At 37.6% G+C, this 19539-nt stretch overlaps 2 protein-coding genes across 2 annotated transcripts in view; both read right to left on the bottom strand.

Moving 5' to 3' along the window:
• Positions 1-19539, bottom strand: part of LOC145443696 (uncharacterized) — a 116151-nt gene that overhangs the window by 33286 nt on the left and 63326 nt on the right. The gene's annotated exons all lie outside the window — the stretch shown is intronic.
• The window catches only part of LOC145443509 (uncharacterized), a 61023-nt gene continuing 47168 nt past the window's right edge, over positions 5685-19539 (bottom strand). Inside the window, exons 5-10 of the mRNA XM_080321469.1 lie at positions 19205-19354; positions 13754-13834; positions 13399-13566; positions 11977-12175; positions 8149-8200; positions 5685-6116 (exon numbers count right to left, since the gene is read on the bottom strand). Coding sequence (XP_080177595.1) covers positions 6110-6116; positions 8149-8200; positions 11977-12175; positions 13399-13566; positions 13754-13834; positions 19205-19354 — 657 coding nt within the window. The 3' untranslated portion in view covers positions 5685-6109. The remainder of the gene's footprint in view (positions 6117-8148; positions 8201-11976; positions 12176-13398; positions 13567-13753; positions 13835-19204; positions 19355-19539) is intronic.

Here is a 19539-nt window from a genome sequence, read left to right as displayed (position 1 = left end):
ATGGGGATAGGGAAGGGGCGAGGGGAGGTTGGAAGAGGAGAGGGACAGGGAGAAGGGAGGGAGAAAGAAGCTTTATCAGTCAACCGTGCAAATTAATAACATAAGTATCAATTATGCAACTTGTTTAAACGTAATATGAAGATTAGGAAGGTGTAGACGGGAAGCTCGATATAACAGTCAGGAAAGTCGAGAAACCTAAACCCGGAGCAGCATGTTTCCACCGAAGTTTTTATCCTTAAAATACACGTTGTGATCCGATTTATTCTCGCGTCACGCAAAAACCACCAATGCATTATATAGGCTTACCATATTTTTGAAATCAAAAAAGAGGACACTTTTTCAGAAATTTGCAACATGCAAAACCGGAGTGAAATTCTCAAATAGCGGTTAATTTTTCTCACTTTGTGATCGGTTGACTAAAAAAAAAAAAAAAAAAAAAAAGGTCTTCACTTCTGCTCAGAGCTGAAATCACCGTTTTTCCCTCCGAAATACCCGCCGGAGCTTCACTTCTGTGCTAATATGCGGCATATCACTCGCAATTTGCTCTAAATCTGCCTAAATTTTCAAAAAAGAGGACAAAATCTCAATAAAGAGGACAAAAGGGCGTCCTCCGAGGACACTTTCAAAAAAGTCAAAAAAGAGGACAAATCCTCTTAAAAGACGACGTATGGTAAGCCTACATTATACAGTGTGTGTAATTTTGTTGAAATGATTTTGAAATAAATAATAATGACCCGTGTCGGTTGTTACTTTCGATGTATTAGCTTTAATCCAGAACGTGATATTTCAAAATATGTGTGTCATTTTAAAAACTCAAAGATGTTCGATTAGGTGTTGTGTCCCGAAAAAAAAACGACACTATGGTTGTGTACGCATAGAAAATGACTAGGAGTTCAAGGATTCGTGTTAGTGGTTGCGTGTTATTACGATTTATTTGATGGTGCGCGTTCGACAAATAGTTCCAGTTTACCGAACTAGGATGCATTCAGCAAACATCCTGCAATATGCTTTTAATGACTTCCAGTAGTTTGGTTTTATGATTACAATTACTTTAGAAGATTAAAATGATAATTTATGATACTACTATGAACAACAATACAACAACATTTTGTAGATTTCGGTAAAGCATATGTTTCGATTTTATTAATGTTAGGAGTTTTCTGTAATACTCAAGTATAGTTGAATAGGAGGTGCCTAGCAAACATATACCAATTTGTCTTTGTAATGATCAAAGTGTTTGTGAAATGGTGCGAGCGGATTAAGCATTAATCAAGCGGCGGTATGTCAATTCACCTAGTGTTATAACTTGACACCGGGTAATGCGCGAAAGTGTTTCAATTCTCACCGCAGATTCCGACAATAAAGTATTGTACTGGTTCTTGATCAACAAAGGAAATTGTTGTTTCATCTTTAGTCTTGGTTATTGGAGACAATTACATTTGTAAAATATTTCCTGATTTCCGCAATACACCGCGTGGTTTGTACGAACACGGCCTAATTTTCCCAATCAAAACATTTCAGACATGTTAATTTGGTTTTACAAATCAATATGTTCATAGCAATGTCTGAAAAGTTTGTTACAATCATATTAACCTTTAACATAACCCCGGTCTAATTACGTCATAATTTTAAAATAAAGTAATGCTCGACTGTTACAAAATCTCATATGTCAAATCGATGTGAAGGATGTTTGCAACATGATAACTTTCTCTGTAGCACAAGCGTTCGATCGTAAGAAGCGAATTCTCGAGTTACGTTGGTCAGACATTCAAATCTCGTATACTCAAAGCATATGTTAATCTCAATTTGCGTGCGTCGAGTGTAATTACTTCATGTTACACAATATACCGAGTAGTAATAACTTTATCTTACAGAATAGTAACGACTTTTAAAGTTGAATAAAAAAGATGAGTAGCTGAATATGGATACAATCGAACTTGTTACGGATTATAGATTGTAGTGATTGTATGTACTCGCGTAATCTTGTCTACTTTTCATACGGATACTGTTGAGTTGGTTGGGTACGTTGAAGTCAGATTTAAAACTAGACAATGTTTTGTGGTTGACTCTTTTGAGTATGGTAAGATGTTAAAATGTTGATACGTAATACTATTGCCGTTAACTCAATTTTGACAATAAAATAGCCAGATAACTTGTTCAAGGTTTCTTTTGTTTCAAATCAATATGGGAATAATCAGCTATTGTGACAAGTTGAAATGTCGTACCGAAGTGGCGAATGGGAACAGTAGGTGATTGTGTAAGTGTGGAGACAGCGAGATGGTGTTCGTGTAAACCAGGGGTGTCAAACTCAATTCGGGTCGCGGGCCGGATTCAGACCTTCAAATGTCTCGCGGGCCGGATAAGTAAAATGTGTTTCAACACACTTAAAATTGAAGTCACTAGTTTATTGCATACACGTACTCGTACAGTTTACTGATGTACTCACGTTACGGGGATAAGCTACCCCTCGAATATACGTCTTGTCCGCCGTTCGCGATACGTAACTTCTCCCTTTTTGATTTTTCCCATTTTTGGATTGTGAATTTCCTAGCCACGAATATCGTGATTGAATAATCACTGGGTCTATTAGGAATATGACTGTAGCCATGTCGTTACAATCTCCAGTTCCCCACGCTGAGATAAGAGCTCGCAATTTGTCGCAAACTATCGATGTGTAATTTCGTTCGGTCGTCACTTGTGTCTATTACCAGTGGGCGAGATGCGATGTCAACGACAAGCGTATCATATCGCCATCCGGCAGATGCCAGTCACTCGAATTTGCAACTGTGTACTGTTCATTCCTGCTGATTAGCAGCATTCATACGTATCAATTGAGAGTAACGCGCTACAACGCGTCTGACTGATTGCTGTCGAAGTGTTATTTGATAAATACAAACCGTTGCTAAAACTTCTTCAATTGTCCAGAAATGGCCTGGGGGGCCGAATGAAATGGCTTCGCGGGCCGTATGTTTGACACCCCTGGTGTAAACAAATTACTCTGAAATGTGACTGAGTGAAAGTTTACGCTCAAGTCTGTCAATCCTTCTTCAAATCGCGATATGACAAAGTCGATTGTAATATTCCGATTCCAATTTAACTCATTGCGTCGCAACTCGATCTCGTTATGTACAAAGCAGTTGTCAAGTTAGAAGTGCTTACAACAACAGGCAATATTTCATTGATTGGTTCTATTGCGTGTAGCAACACATTAAAATATCTAGACACCATAGCGATAGTATTTACTGATACTCTATTTGACAAACGGGAACGGAATCGCGAATAGAGTTGTAATGTTTCATTACTTGTTTCAAATCAATGTGCGTATAATTTCGAAATCTGACTGGGTGAAACTTGGTAGTTATGTTTGTTAATCTATTTCAATTTAAACCAGGGGTCACCAACCCGTTGCCCACGGGCACCAGGTAGCCCGCGAAGACTAGATGAGTAGCCCGCAAACCCATTTAAAAATAGGTGCAATAGCAGCATTTACCAATATTCGTCAGATTATTACCAGTGAGCTTTTAAATATATAGATTGATTGATTCAGCTATTCTTGTATAAAACACACTCACATGTAACTTACATATATTAACACTTGAAAATATCTTCTATTACAATTAGTAGGCCTAATATATATAGATGTACGTGATAGAATCACCAGAAATTCAAGATAAGGCGCATTGCGAGTAAAGGCGACTTGACAGAATGCCGTCCACGGTCTTTTTGAAATGGCGGGGGGTTCCGTTACGATAGCTCGACGAACAGGTCAAAGTAGTAAACAATATTACTATTCGGAGTCAGATAGCCGTGAAGTACTAGCAGATTTTTATTATATGTATACCCAATACGCATTGCATCTTTTTGCACAGCTTGTTTCTGCTACACTCAACGCAGTTTCTAACTTTCTGTAATCGTTGCTGCTGTCCGGTATAATGAAATCTTGTCATTTCTGGATGCTCAACAGTTGGAGATTGAAATTGTAGCACTGCGAAATGACCCCCACCTCAGTCTGCATCAGATGTTTGGTTCATTGTTGATACGGAAAACTACAGTGGTGTATGCGCGGCAGCTATGAAGGTTGCAAGCGTCTATGGTCCAACTTATCGTTGTGAATCAGCCTTTTCGGACATGAACTTCATCAAAAGCAAACACAAAACACGCTCAATCAATGCGCATCTGGGGCAGTCACTCAGAATTGCAGTGTCAAGTTACATACCAGAGTACAGCGCACTAGTTGATATCATACCACTGACTGCTATAGAAACAGATAACATGATGTCCAGTCCTGCCCAGTGCTATGAATATCAAAGTGGAAATTCAGTGTGGTACGGGTAAACGGCGGGAGTAAATAGTAGCCCGCCGCTTCAATCAATGCGCAAAAGTAGCCCTCGGTTGCAAAAAGGTTGGTGACCCCTGATTTAGACTATGTCCAAGTCAAAATATTTCATTTTGGATTATCTAAATTTACCCTTAGTACATCTCGCGAATGGATTCCGATACCGTACTATAACATTTTTGATAATAAGGACTCAAGGATTTTCAATCAACAATACCTGATTGTTTTGGTAACGCTAGAGTTGGTAAATGCTAAGTTGCGTGTTTTTTGTTAAGCGTTTGATATATCGGTAATAAATACAATTATTGTATGTGTATACTTGTGATTCTTGATTCTTATTGCGCTAGTTGGGATATTGATTATATAGGTGTGAATACAGAGGCGCGGAATGTGCGAAAAATTCGATGAGGCTGAAAGTCGGCGTCAGTAATATTCAGGTTACGTTCGAATCAACAGATCACGTTAAAAGGATTTCTCAAAGGATTAGAGTTTTACCGAATTAACACATTCAGATACGAATCAACTTGAGTTGTGTAGTAAGTTTCATTTCAAGTTGACGAATTAACATATAGATTAAATATTCTCATGATTCAAATCACGCAACTAAAGTCGACCACTATTCCAAGGGTGTGAAAACGAAGAACCGTCTATGTCGGTTCTGTGACAGACTAATCACCAAATTATTACCTTGTGAGCGATCGGTATGTCTGTAACACCAAATCACGAGGGATCGCTATGTCTGAAGCATTATCCTGTGAGCGGTCGTAGGATTTTAAAATTATTTCACACCTTTTTAAATAAGAGTTAACTTCGCAAAGTATTAGGGTTACAGCAGAAATAAGTAAGAATTTGTCGGTATTCGGTATTCGGTATCACCGTCTGCGTCATTTCTGTTATTCGTTACTTATTAAATATTAACAGTGAAATCCAGTTCTGCGAGTTACTGATTGTTGGTATTCAAATCACCGTCTACGACGGCTCTGTGGTAAACTAATTACCAACATATTACCACGCGAGTGATTCCTAGATTAAGCAAACTATTTCACACCTTTTTTGCTGAAAGTACGCCAATCCACCACGGGTTTCACGGCCCCATGCGACCGCGCCCATAAGCCACAATTGCGCCATGCCAGCGGTCTACTACAGAAAGCAACTAAAAATATAGATAAATATCACAAATGTTGATGAAACATAGAGAAACATGCATAATTGACACTGCAATGGAACTCATTCACTATCTACATTTCCTTTGACCAAAATATTATATTTTATACATATTTCTTTTCATTTTTATTATTATTTGACTCCCAATATAATCCATAACACAAAATGTTAACACTGCACACCGCACATCTAAGATTTTCATAACAGTTTATTTTTGTAATTTTTGATATATATATATTTGTACACAACTGTCTTCTACAACCATCGTAAAACTATGCATATTTAAATTGATATAGTAACATCACCAATATACATAAAAGCGTGTGCCAAAATATTGACGATTGGACGATCGCTGATTCGACATATAAATTCAGGCTGAATTATTCTCTGACATTTTCCGACCTTATGATTCAGAATCAGAACCATGGTTGCTACAACGAAATGTACATTATGACAAAAACTTATCATGTAAGACAATTATATCCGTCTTGAAATCAATCTATATACTAAAATGTAATGCAGTCATTTCCTTCGGATTATTTCAAATTTTATTTGAAGAATGGCTTGCACTTGTACGAGATCAATGTTGCTCCATATGCAGCGTTCTTTTCAGCTCCTGTAAACAATTTGGACTGTGATCTGGAGATGGACTGTTTGCACATATACGTCATTACTTTGTGTAAATCGAATGTGACTTTTTTGGAAGACCTGTGCTCAAAAATGTTGGATTTATTATATAGGTGGATTGTTGATTTTTATTGTTGCAAAACGATTTTCAAGAATCGTCTGCTCACATTTCAATTATCCGTCACGCATCACATACAGACACGCATTTCATGAAAACAAACTTGCACGCAACAAATCATATCTTGGGTAGACGCATTGGGACGGTGTATTTCTCACAGGTTTTGTTGAAAGTTTACATACCGCTTAGGGAAATTGCCTTGTAACAACGCCGAGTACCAATGCCACTTGGAGAATTTGCCTGATAGAAAGTTTAGTGTAGCGCCACTATAGGATCAGCATCATCTGTATGAGCGGAATATTCATAAAAGTAGGAATGAGGGAATCGTTATCACTGTGTCCAGGAATGGGTGAAGCTTACCGGTATCAGACTTGAACAACTAGTTGTCTCACTAAACCAGTGTTTCTTAACCTTCTCGCCAGCGTTCCGCAAAGGGCGTTTTGGATTTTGAAGGGGTCAGTAACACTCAGGGGTCGATATAGGGGGCGTTGGACTCAGGGGATGGTGGTATGGGGGGCGCTCAAGGAACACGGCGTCGCAGTAGAGCGTGCAGTAGGGACCAGTTTTTTGTATCCATGAGTTCTCAATGAAAATTGAAATTCGAAGAAATCTGTCATATCTTGAAATTTTTGGTCGCGACACGCGCGAAAAATATGCCGGAAATGTTTGCAACATGTTTCCATGTGTGCAGTGGTTTATAGTAATTCATGTACAATGAATTGTGTGTATTTTTAGATCGTCAATTTCCCGTTAAAATACTACCAACACAACGCCTCGGGTTATTTTCCAAAAAATATTTTCAACCAAGTATTTATCCCGCAGCCAACAGCGTTTCGAAGTCTGATTCAAGGGGCACTGTACCAATTTGAGAAGCGAGAGTGAGACCCCTTCGAACATAGAGAATGCTTTGAAGCTTTTTGGTCAAATTGATTAAATAAATATATTTATATTTGAGAGCTATAAAATTAAATATTTAGAATATTTCCTCATCGCATGTTAATGAGGAAGGATAGGCCATAAAACGGACGAAAGAATCTCAACTTCCATTTTAGAACGGACAGACTTCGCAACAACTAGGGAAGATGTGGTAACGATGGATGAAAAATTGCAAAATTTGTTGCTCGAACATATCATCGGTCCCCACCCGGTGGGTCCAAAGGCACACGTCCCTGGGACCTATGAGACATACGCTCAAAAACTCTAATTTTTCATCTTGTTTTGTTGTGTACTGTAATCTAAGCTACAGCCAGCCAATGAAGAATGTTTCGTCATCAACTTCAAGAATAAAATAGATTTATCAACTCAAATGTTGGCGTAAAATCACGTTTCGATTTACGCCCAAACTTACAGAATCAATGGCACATAATATTACCCGTAAATCGACATTTTGACGATTAAATACCTCATTATGGCGATAAAACACCAGAGGTAACTATGATTTGCGGCCGCTATATGTGTAGGCGTGTTTCTGTTGTTACGTGATTAGTTGATCCAACTATTTTGCTTGGTTTGGCTAAGGTACCATGGGCCCCACCCTACAAATATCGTAATTGAATCAAAAATAGTCCACTCGAGGTTGGTATTGAATTAAAAAATATGTTGCATTATATACCATGATAGAAGCCCTACACTTCATATTAAAAATTACGGCTGGTTTGTTAGTGTGGAAGGTTCTATAGAAAAATGTAGACGTCGATCCAAATTTACTTTGCACCCCCAAAACAAAAATCATCTGTCACAGACCCACTAACTCACGTAGGTCAATTTTTTGCATTTGAGAAAAGATTCTGCCAGCATGCAATCGCAGACAAATTCGCGCACTGTAATCACTGGATTATCACACAAAATGCTTCAAGAATTTTTGATCCCACTGTCTCATGAGTACCATATCTCCCCTACTCACCTCGCCCAAAATTCGATGTCGAGCTGCTGCCATGCATCCCTTTCTCGTTTCACTAAAATGAGAGAAAATTTTCAAACTATACAATATTTGTTGGTAAAAGATTTATGCATCCTATTATGTTGCTAAACATATTGCGTAATATCTGAAACAGTCATCGGCCTTGAAGCGAGCTGAAAAAAGCAAAAAAAATGAAAAACTTGAGTCCTAAGATACACGGCTGTTTCGTAACGATAAGTACAGTAGGCGTACGAAACCTGCCCTCATCAAATATTCAATAATCCAAATCCTGTGTCATAATAGTGGAGTTTCAATCCCAAGTCCAAATATAAATCCAGATTTCATTTTCTTACGCGCGTATATACTAGTTTAATTTTGTAGTGGCTTCGACATGATCAAAAAGTTGCATGGAATGAAAGGTTATGAGAAATGTCATGATCCAGTCCAGCTTCCAATCATTCCCGCCATCAAATCAGTGTTTCAATCCTAATCCTAATCGATGCATACCGTAACTACACCAACGTCGTTCCTACAACACCATTCCTCCATAATATCAACTTCCAACGATCGAAAATTCGTTATATGTGACGATCACGTCGAGAAAGCGTAGTAGTGAAGAAATGCATTGTAGAAATTTTGAGAAGTGTGTAAAACAGACTTGGACAACTAGAAAAGTTTCAACTTTTCTAAATTAGATCAGAATTAGAATTAGAGCTCCACAGTTTTTTTCAAAATTAGATTATAATTAGAATTAGAGCTCCACAATTTTTTTTATCATTTTTTCACAAATTAGATTAGAATTAGAATCAGAGCAACGAAACATTTCACAAATTAGATTATAATTATAATTAGAGCAACCAAACATTTTACAAATTATATTATAATTATAATTAGAGCAACTAAACATTTTACAAATTAGATTAGAATTAGAATTAGAGAATAGAAACATTCCACAAATTAGAATAAAATTAGAATTAGAGCAACGAAACATTTCACAAATTAGATTATAATTAGAATTAGAGAAAAGAAACATTTCACAAACTAGATTATAATTAGGATTAGAGAAAAGAAACATTTCACAAATTAGATTAAAATTAGATTACTGGCATTTCGCTCTAATTTAGTGAAATTGGAAAACTAGAATTAAGTTGTCCAAGTCTGGCGTAGAAGAGATGGCAGTTTACCTCAAAAGCAAAGAGCTATATGAGGTGGAACAGTACGAATCGTGACAATAATTTTTTCTAGTTTGACTTTCCACGGAAAATTTCTGCTGTCAAAACGATTTTCACACTGTTAACTTTCATTTGAGACAGCATCATATTTCGAGTGCAGTGCTCATTTAATGTGTTACGGTCATCTCGTAGGGAAGTGAATTGAGGAATTAAATGCATTATGATGCCATCTACGATTTTCAACAATTTTCATGGTGACAATTTTCATCGTGACAAATCAATTTAAATCACATACATTTACATTCGATAAACATTTTCGTCACTTTATCGAAATGAATATTAACTCGTATATTTCAAATTTTTTTGGTAGTATTCATGGTGTCTGTAGACTACTATGAGAATCTACACCAGGCCGATATTATTCAATTTTTTCCGTAACTGCCGACTTACGCACGGCCCACTTAGAGGCTTTTTGCAAGACACCGCTTACGCGAATGTCGTCACGAGGAGGGACCTTGATAGACCCCCAACACTTAGGTATAGGAATTCGGAAGACGACCTCAGTCGGACTCGGACCCGCACACATTGGTGTTGATGCCGCGAATTTTACCACTTCGCTATCTCGCCACGTTCCGGTTTTTGCATGGGTAAATCGAATAAAATAATCCCGTATTCATTCATTTATATTTGAAGAATGCACAACGTACATCAACGTGAATTCATGTTTTTCACATTCCAGTGACGGTACCATCCAATAATGAAATGTTACGCATCACTGCCAATATGATAAGTGAGATGCGGTATGACATAAAAGCACAGATCGGTCAGAAATGTGTTCAGTAAAGGATTACTTCTACTTTATCATACCACTCAAGTAATGTTGCCTACTTGTCTAGCTAAAACAAGTTGTTACAATTTTGAACTAATTCCATTTCTACTTGTAACAGTTGCTAGACAAACCTACTTACTTATTCAACATTGGTTTTGAAAAGTTTCAAGTAGTTCAGGGTGAGTTAGCGTCATTTGTGTCAGGGAGAGTGCGACAGGAGCCACAAAAATAACCCCTGTATCACGGTAGCTGCCTAAATATATTTTCCCTTTAAGTAATTTGATATTACTTGAAAATTACTACGTCTAATTTTAATTTCGCAGTAGCGTACGGCGATACATATATTCTACTTTAGTGTTAACTCCGACTGTTTTGGGCACTTCTGATCATCAATGCTTGCAACTTCAAGAACCAAACAGAGTCATCATGGTCACCAGATGTCCCAAAAAAACCACAACATGTGATAAATATCGTCCAATACTTATAAAAGTACATGAAAACCGTTCATGAACTGTTTGGACTCATCATCCCGTATCAAGCCCGATGTATCATTATCACTCCCCAAAAAACTATAAGTATCAAGCAGCAAAGTACATCTACTTTTCTGTGCTACCTAAGTAGGTTATATCGATTCGTTCACATACTCAATTAGCTATGTTTGTTTACCAATTCTACGTCAACAGGTTTTCAATGCTGAAATACCAATTATTGCATACTTCATATTGTCAAGTACAAATTGAACTGAAATTCACTAATACAGTGCGTTATCAGGTAAACGTGGTGACGACGCTACGTCATACATAGAATTATTGCCACAATATATGTAGCTCCGTCAGTAACGCTTTAGGTCTGTTGCGCAAATGAGCATTTCATGCAAAACGATGGCGCATATTTAATATACATGTTATAACTAGGGCAATTTTTTTTGACATGTCAAAAAAGTCAAAATTAGGTCAAAATTGTAGCGTTAGGTAAAAATTTGTCAAAATTGCTTACAAAGTCAAACATTTTATGACCTCTGCATTTCGTTTGTATCGTGGATTTTGCGCTGTCGGTGAACTTATCATTTGATATTTTACAGCTTGTAGCCTGCTTTATAGGCCTACCGTTGTAAACGGACCATCGTCTGCTCATCGTGAATCATAAATGGTCAAATGAAACAAATAGTGACATGGTTTTATGGTCAACGTACCGCAATATCCTAGCTGAAGCAAGACTGCTTGGACATTGCATGGTTCTTATATCAAGAAGCTCAAGCTGAAAAATTGTGATATAGACAACATTGTCAGAATGAAGCAACACGGTTTGTCACCAGCAGTGTGCACACAACTTCAGTGTTGTCAGCCAACAAATGCTGCTGTTGAACGTTCTTTCTCCGTTCTTGGCAAGCTACGTAGTAAGGACAGACACTTTCTACCCGAGAATGTAGGAAAGGATCTTTCATTGTACTACAGCAAATTTTAATTATTTCCACCAGAATACGTAATGTAACTTCTGGAATTCTTCATAGGGCCAGATTTCGTTAAAATACTAGTTTTTCATGTAAAAATAGGTCAGTTTTTGAGCCAAAAACGATTTTTCAGGCCAATCTACTTTGTAAGGACAGACAGTTTCAACCAGAAATGAAGATAAGTAGTACAATTTTAACATTTAATGCGAAAACACCTAATTTGCATACGCGAGGTCAAAATTTGGTCAAATTTCAGTTTTTTTACGTCAAAAAAGGTCAAAATTTAGATTTTTCAGGTCAAAATCTTCCGTTTTGTAGGTAAAAAAAATTGCCCTAGTTATAACGTATTCAAAATACAATGAAACCACTCAATGACTCACATTCTAAAACTTCCAAACCAGTATCGAGAGCATTTGCAATCGTCTGGGCTTTCTGCAATTCGCTTCCTTTCAAAATATCAGTTTTCCAGAAGTATATCAATGATACTTTTTTCAAATGAGCATTGTCTCTGAGAAGAGATGAAATCTCATGGAGTGAAGCTCGACATCCATGGTTGAAAATGCATCTGATATATTCGATCTGCAGAGAAAAAATACTTCTATGATTATTGAGTATTACAATGATGCTGGCCGCTATTGTTGGCCATTTCACCAGTGGCCATGATGTGTTACAAGATTCTCTAGATCAGCGGTTCTCAACCTTTTTGTCTTCGCGGACCCCTTATGGACCGTCACGGACCCCTACGGACCCCTTTAAGTTTTCGTTCAAAATTAGCTCAACTATTGTGCAACCGTCATCTGATTTGTGCAAATATTAATTGCAGGCTAGCGATAAACAGCCGCAAAATTACTTTTCTTGAAAATAACACCACACTATATGTAGAACGTTGGGAGACCTATATCATTTCGAAGCTAATTTGACACCTGTAGGTATTATTTTGGAAACAGGCGTCTTTGATTTGATATGAAAGAGGGCCGAAAATTCATTTCCACAAAGATAGGTGGTGGTGACAACTGGCGAATGTAATATGAACGCGAAACGTTTGCGACAACAGCTTTTGGTGTGCGATTTTAATGACATTAGCACGTCCAGCCTAGTCATTTCCATCTAGCATCTCATTGTGAAGTTGTATCACAGGAAAAAATGGATTTCGTGGCGAGTTTGCGATTCCTTCATTGGGACAGATTAGGAAAAACATTCAGGAAATCATATTTCAAACCATTGTTTACTAATTTGCTGATACTGACAACTCCAAATCCCAAATGTTTTGGAAACATTTCAAAACCCAGTTTGACCTTGCTATCTCCAACATTAAATATTCCCTCAAACCCCCAAAAAACAACTCTAAGCAGGAATATGTTTGCATTGGCAGGCTATCGGTGATTTAACAATGAAAATGACTTTGTACAATCGGATATTTCAATCAGACAACCATTTTATTGATGCGAGACCTGAAGTTTCAGCAATTATGAAATGGAACTGTCTCACGCTTTCTCTCATTAAAGAAAAATACTAATTATAGGTTATAAATCATTTTACAACATTAGAGGTTTCGCGGACTCCCTGAAAATTCTTCGCGGACCCCCCTAAAAATGCATCGCGGATCCCTGGTGGTGAACCAATGCCATCGAAAACCTATAACCAGGAATCACGAACTGCACGACTGCAGTGGATGTCTAGGACAAGGAATATAAGATAATTCATGTCAAGGGGACTCGTAATACACGACTTAATTTGATGATGAAGGTGCGATGATGGGACAAGAACGTCCAATGCAACCGATACCAGATTATGAGTACTACCTTCTTTTGCTGGCAAGCTTTTAAAGTATTCCTGAAATCATCTTCTTTCGCAACCTTGAAAATCACATGAATATTGACAAAACCGGAAATTGCTCTTCCGTGCTCCAAAATTTGGTTGTATTCGTCAACTGAAATCTGGCCATTCACAGCAGTATCCAGGACCTCCATCTCAAATGTGAAAGAGATATGTTGATAAGTTTTGATATTATGGAAAAAACTAAATTTGATTTAAAACAGCTATTTCCTAACATTAAAGATAGCCGCCGAAAGGATAATTCGTTTCGATGTTAGATTCAATGATAGGGAAATATAAATGAGTTCAATAAAATTTTGAAAATCGAATGAAAAATCGTACTTGATACTTTATCCAAGAAGTTTCAATCAAATCCCAATCGATTTTTTCTTCTTTTGTGCAATCTACCAATATCTTGCGTATCTGAAATAATATTTGTTTCATGAGGCAAGATGACGGAATTGAGATTATGATCACGCTGTGAAATGATTCTTCATATAGTTACAGTTTAATGGTGATTCGTTAGATATATTTGACCATACATATGCATATACTACATTGGTTTTACTCGTATTCTGATTATGGTTTCTTGTTAACCTGGAACCATAATTATTCAGTGTATTTTACAGACGTATGACATAAGCAGAGCCGTCAATTGTTACTCAAGTAGAAATAGCGATCTGAGTGAAAAAGTAAAGTATCTCTTCTCTGGATTCGCCTAAAGAATTGGAACTGTAAAATAAAAGAAAAAGTAATATTAAATCATAACCATACAAGTAGATGGTTCAAGTAGAAAAAATAAACTGGAAATACTGTGACAAGTAAAAGTACGCCCTCAATCACTACCTCTGGATACTGGTTACATGTAACAAAATTTTGAAAAATATTTATCTCGGACAAAATTGTTACATATTGTGTTTTACTATTCTAAACTAATCACTAAATGACAAAATTGTTTTCTGAAGTGTCCCTAGTCACCGAGAAATATCAATTTTTCTGATTTCTCGTTTTACCATATATCTCCCGGTAATAACACCCTGACACCAAAAATTAGTTGACCCGTTTTTTGATATTTCCTATACCATAATTCTTTTTTGCAACAAATGTCATTCAAAAATGTCATTTTAAGCTTTTTAAACATTCCGCACCCCGTTTTCATGATCAGGATTGTGAATCTAGCGTGTTTAATCTCATAATTAATGTCAACATCATCAATGTGATCTGCTTGCTGGTTGTTTTTGTTAGTTCTTCGGTTTAGTTATTAGTTTGACACCCGTGAAATACAAAATATGGATTGAAGTGAGCATTTGTTATAACTTTACCATGACATTTGGGAAACGGGAGACCAATATAAATCTGTGCATTACATGTGATCTGCGAAACACGAAATTTGGACGGTTGACTTAGGGAAAACCGATATTCAATGTCATCTGTTATTGAATAATCTGATGGGAACCCCGAACATTATAGATGTCTGTTATGGGCTATCTGTATGGGGACATTTCATGGTTTGAAGAACTACAAAGCTCCTCTTGAAGCTCCAAAACACTTATCAAATGCGGTACTTTTGACTTCAAGGTTGAAACTAGGGAGCTTGCTGGTTTTATGCGTCGTTCAGAGAGAAAAAGACCTGAACGATTTTCAAGGTATTTTTTTCTGCAGCAGGTACTCTCTGCCTATACAGCAATATTGACAACCTTTTCGAAAAAATAGGGATCGCCCATGACCGAAGCGAGTGGCAGATATTTCAAAAGAAAGTATTAACTATGACAGATATACAGCTGATAACTTTGCCGCGATTTTAAAGTGATTGGCTTCTTGGAAGTATTTCGAAGAGGATATACAGAACATAGTTTGTTTTCATTGTTTATGGGATTTTTGAGCTGATACTGAACAATATTACTCTCAAAACAATATATGTACGTTTGTACGCCGAATAAGAAATTATGCAGTGTCAGCTTGCGAGTATCATAAACAATGAAACAATAATGTTCTGCATAACCTCCTTGCTATCTTTCAAGAAGTCAATCATTTTCAAATGTTGAGCGAGTTACCAGTTTTATCGGGCTTATCGGAAATACTTTCAAGGAGAAACTTTACACATTGCTCTCCAATAAGCCAACCATCCAAATTTCATCGGCGTGTCCAGCATGAGATCACATGAAATGACAAATTTTGAACTTGATCTCCAGTTTTCATGAGAAAAAAATGTTATAACAAAACCTTACTACTATCTTTAGTTGGTATTTCACTTGTTCCAATATGATGATCCTGACAGTATTGATGAGATTGAACTGACGAGATCCACGATCGGGATACGTGCATTCACAGTACAAGGAGTAAATAAATTCTATAAAGCTTGCCGGGGCCAATGTTCCCTGATTGAGTTAGAGAACATTATTGTTACTAACAACCAACTATTACGAATGGAATGCTGGACCATAGTGAGGTCACTGTTAAAGGGGAATTTAGGAAAAGAGCTTGAGATACAGTGTGCGGAATGTGAATAAAGCTTGAAATGACATTGTTCAGCAATACTTGTGGCAAGAAATGTCAAAAATATGTTTTACTAAGGAATATGAGATAAAAATATCAAAAAATCGGCTCAAAAATTTTTTTTTTGGGTGGTTTGTATACTACTTTCTACTATTGAGAATTCAAATTGTAACAAGTAAGCAGTCTGGTGGAAAAACTGTTTAAGTAATAGAAGAAGTAGTCTTAAAACATCACCAGTTGAGTAAGTAATGCAAGTATAGGCAAACTTTATTTGAGTGCTCTGAAAAATTAGAAGTACTTCATTGCTCGCCACATCAGAAAATGAGGTGCTTCTACGTTTCACATTATTCAAGTACCTTTGCCTACTTGGAGTACTTACCGAAATGCTTTTGATTTTACTCAGCTTTCACTTCTACCTGAACAGTTTTTGTGCGTAATAACTGATATTTTACGCGCTAGCCATTTCGGCCGTGTAAGCGGTGTCTCAGAAAAGCCTACAAGCAGACCGTGGTTTAAGTCAGCAGCTACGGATAAAAAGTTAATAAAAATGGCCTGGTGTAACTGAACATAGTAGACGACACATACTATGAATACCTCAAAAACAATTTATGCATTGGATTTTGAAAACTCAAAAGTAGTTTGGCGCTCCGTTTGGGTCACTTTGATGCGTGACATTTTCATGAGATATCGAATTTGTTATAACAGTAACTTTTTAATCTTCTTACCAAGATTGAACCTTCTTGACACGTCATCAATCATTGCGTTAGTCGCATAGACTCACCCTGCAATTTATATAGTAAACACTAAGCACTCAGCATTGTCAATAACACCGGTTTACAAATTTCAGAAAATACTGTGCGAAAATTTGTAATGATTGATATAGGCTAATTTACGGTTGCTGAAGCCGATTATGTGCTCAGAATTTCTCTATCACGTCAGATTTATTCTGTAAGATTTTTTTTTCCATTTTAAGAAATTATTCACATTCTGGCATTCGTTAGGGACATGACGGTTAGCGTACAACAGCAACAGATCAGATATTGTTTTTTTGAAATCATCTATCATCAAACCTGGGTTGTTTTCGCACAGAATGAGTGAGTTTTGGTTGAAGTTGAATCCAGTGATCCTCTAGCTTCGCTCGTTTGTTTGTTTGATGTATTCATGGTGTGTTTCGACTACTATGATCATTGATCATTTACACCAGAGGTCTCAAACACGCGACGGCATTTTGGATTTCGAAGCATTCGACAATATTTAACTACAATTCTTTTTTTAATTTGATAACTTGAAATTCTCTCTATAACAACTCCAGAAGCGAGAGAATGCTCATCGAACTTCGCTATTACATCACTTTCAAATTTACGACGCAGTGGAAGATTACCTAATACGTGACATTACTTGTTTACGATGGTTAAACATGACCCGTTGATTGCATTGTATTGATGAGATAAGACAGTGGTGCTTATAGCCTTATGAGGCTTTGTGCTCCACGACAATGGCAGAATGGCAATTCAACAGTTCAATGCATTTTTTCTTCTTTTGGCGACTTCTCCTGCTACCACGATTCAGTCTCTCTCTCTCTTCCACACTCATTCATTCATCGGATCTTGGCTGCCGACTTTCAAGCTCGACTTACTGTACTTTATGGGCTTTTCAAGTCACTGCAATGGCAGTGAGGTCGGCGATGAGGAGCCCAGATATACCTCCGACACATAAAAACTGGGTAGAGCCGAGGCTCGAACCAACACCCATTGGTGTCGTGAAGGTGTCGCTTTGCACACTACGCCACTCGCTTCCCCGCGACCCGTTGATGATTCGTACCGAAAATTGTGATTTGGACTAGGGCGCGACCTTCTGTAAAATTACTCGAACTCGGACTCAACGGGTGATAAAATAAAAATGACTCGAGTTGAGTCGCGTGAGATGATACAATCAGAGAAGGCCTTTTGTGACGCGGAACGCCGTGACTTGGTACAGTCACGCAACAAACTATCAAACTGGTATGGAAAATAGTAATTTATCAGAAGATCGTAGCTTGCGTTTCGTAGCTTATTTATGTATCTAAGCAGTTCGCTATGGCAACCCTTGGCATGATGTTGCCCGCTTGATGTATATTTGGTTACACTCTGTGTCATCTTGGGTATCTTCATCCATGTTATTATCGCCAATTAAATGAGGCGAGTATAAAGTAGTCGTAGCCTACGCTTCACAGCTGTATCACAAACGGATTCTTCGACGATTGGAGATTTATATTGCCATGGCACAGTAATCATTATATTCAAGTTGTTATTGATCTGTTCAAATATTCGAAAATAAATCTAACGCTGATCAATAGCCTAGTTATCCAGAGTATACCCGAGACCCGGATTAATCTGCACTGCTCCAATGCGCGATATCAGATCAATCTTTGTGAAATTCTAAAATTCTACCTATAATTGCGGCACGCTAAATGTCCGCTAGCTGCAAAATTATACCGCGATAGCTTTTTCGATGTCATGATGCATTTGCACTCTCACATGGTCTCTACAACTAATTTACTTGACAAACCATGCCAAGTATAGCAACAATTTTATTAAAATATCTAATAATGTTGTTTTTTCGAACCAGGCGTGAATTCACAATACTAAATAAAACTTTTACGATGCGTGCGGAATGTCAGTCTGCAAGGTCCCGTCAAATAAGGCCTACTTGGAAATACATCGAATTACCCTATTAATGGGGCTGCGGCCCGCGGCCCAATCAAAAATAGGAAATTGGCCCGCGAGCACATTTGAGTTTGAGACCTCTGATTTACACCATAGGCCGATATTGCTTGTGTTTGATTCCGTATCGGCCGACTTGTAGCATGGCTCACTTCTAGCATTTGTGTAAGACATCGCTTACGCGGATGACGTGGCGAGGAGGAGCCTAAATGAATCTCGAACATTCAGGTAGAGGAATTGTAAAGTCGACCTCGGTCGGACTCAAAATCGCAACTCATTGGTGTTGCAGCTGCGGACTATATGGGCCCTACCACTGCGCTATCTCGCCACAGCGCGAAATTAGGTATAACTGACCGAAGGAAGTCCTGGCGCAAAATTCGTGTAGGCCAGTGTAATTAAAGCGTACATAGGAAAGAGTTTTGTTGCTTATTTCGTCGTATATTTACACATTGATTACTTAATAACCTAATAACAGACTAAGTACGGCTGAAAGTAAAAGAATATCGAATTGTCACAATCGTCAACCATGATGCAACGTTCCAGTTTTAATAGAATTTGAAGCTATATAGATAGTATAAACATATGCAAAACTGACCTTTTCCAATTTACATTGTGATGTATTCCGCAAATCATTCAGATCTGCCAACAGTTGTCGTTGCTCAAAGTATTTGATTGCATCGAAAAGTATCCAAAAGAATCCCACCAGTGCTACGGTATCAATTCCGAGGAATGATAGCGTCGAATCCTGTGTAGAAAAATTGTTGTCAGGTACATCGCAGTTCATACCAACAACGAAATTCCGGAGATACGATTAAGCATGAAAGAGCAATGTCACTCTTCACGCTGCAGGCAAGACGATGAGATCGCCTTATCAAAACATTGCTTGTCAAACGATACACCGGAGTTGCGCACATGAACCACGCAAAAGCA

This window comes from Botryllus schlosseri, chromosome 1, assembly GCF_051294905.1.
Source record: "Botryllus schlosseri isolate E-star chromosome 1, Bs_hap1, whole genome shotgun sequence".
NCBI lineage: Eukaryota > Metazoa > Chordata > Ascidiacea > Stolidobranchia > Styelidae > Botryllus > Botryllus schlosseri.
Note: the sequence above shows the minus strand (reverse complement) of the source record. Positions and strands in the feature narration are given on the sequence as shown.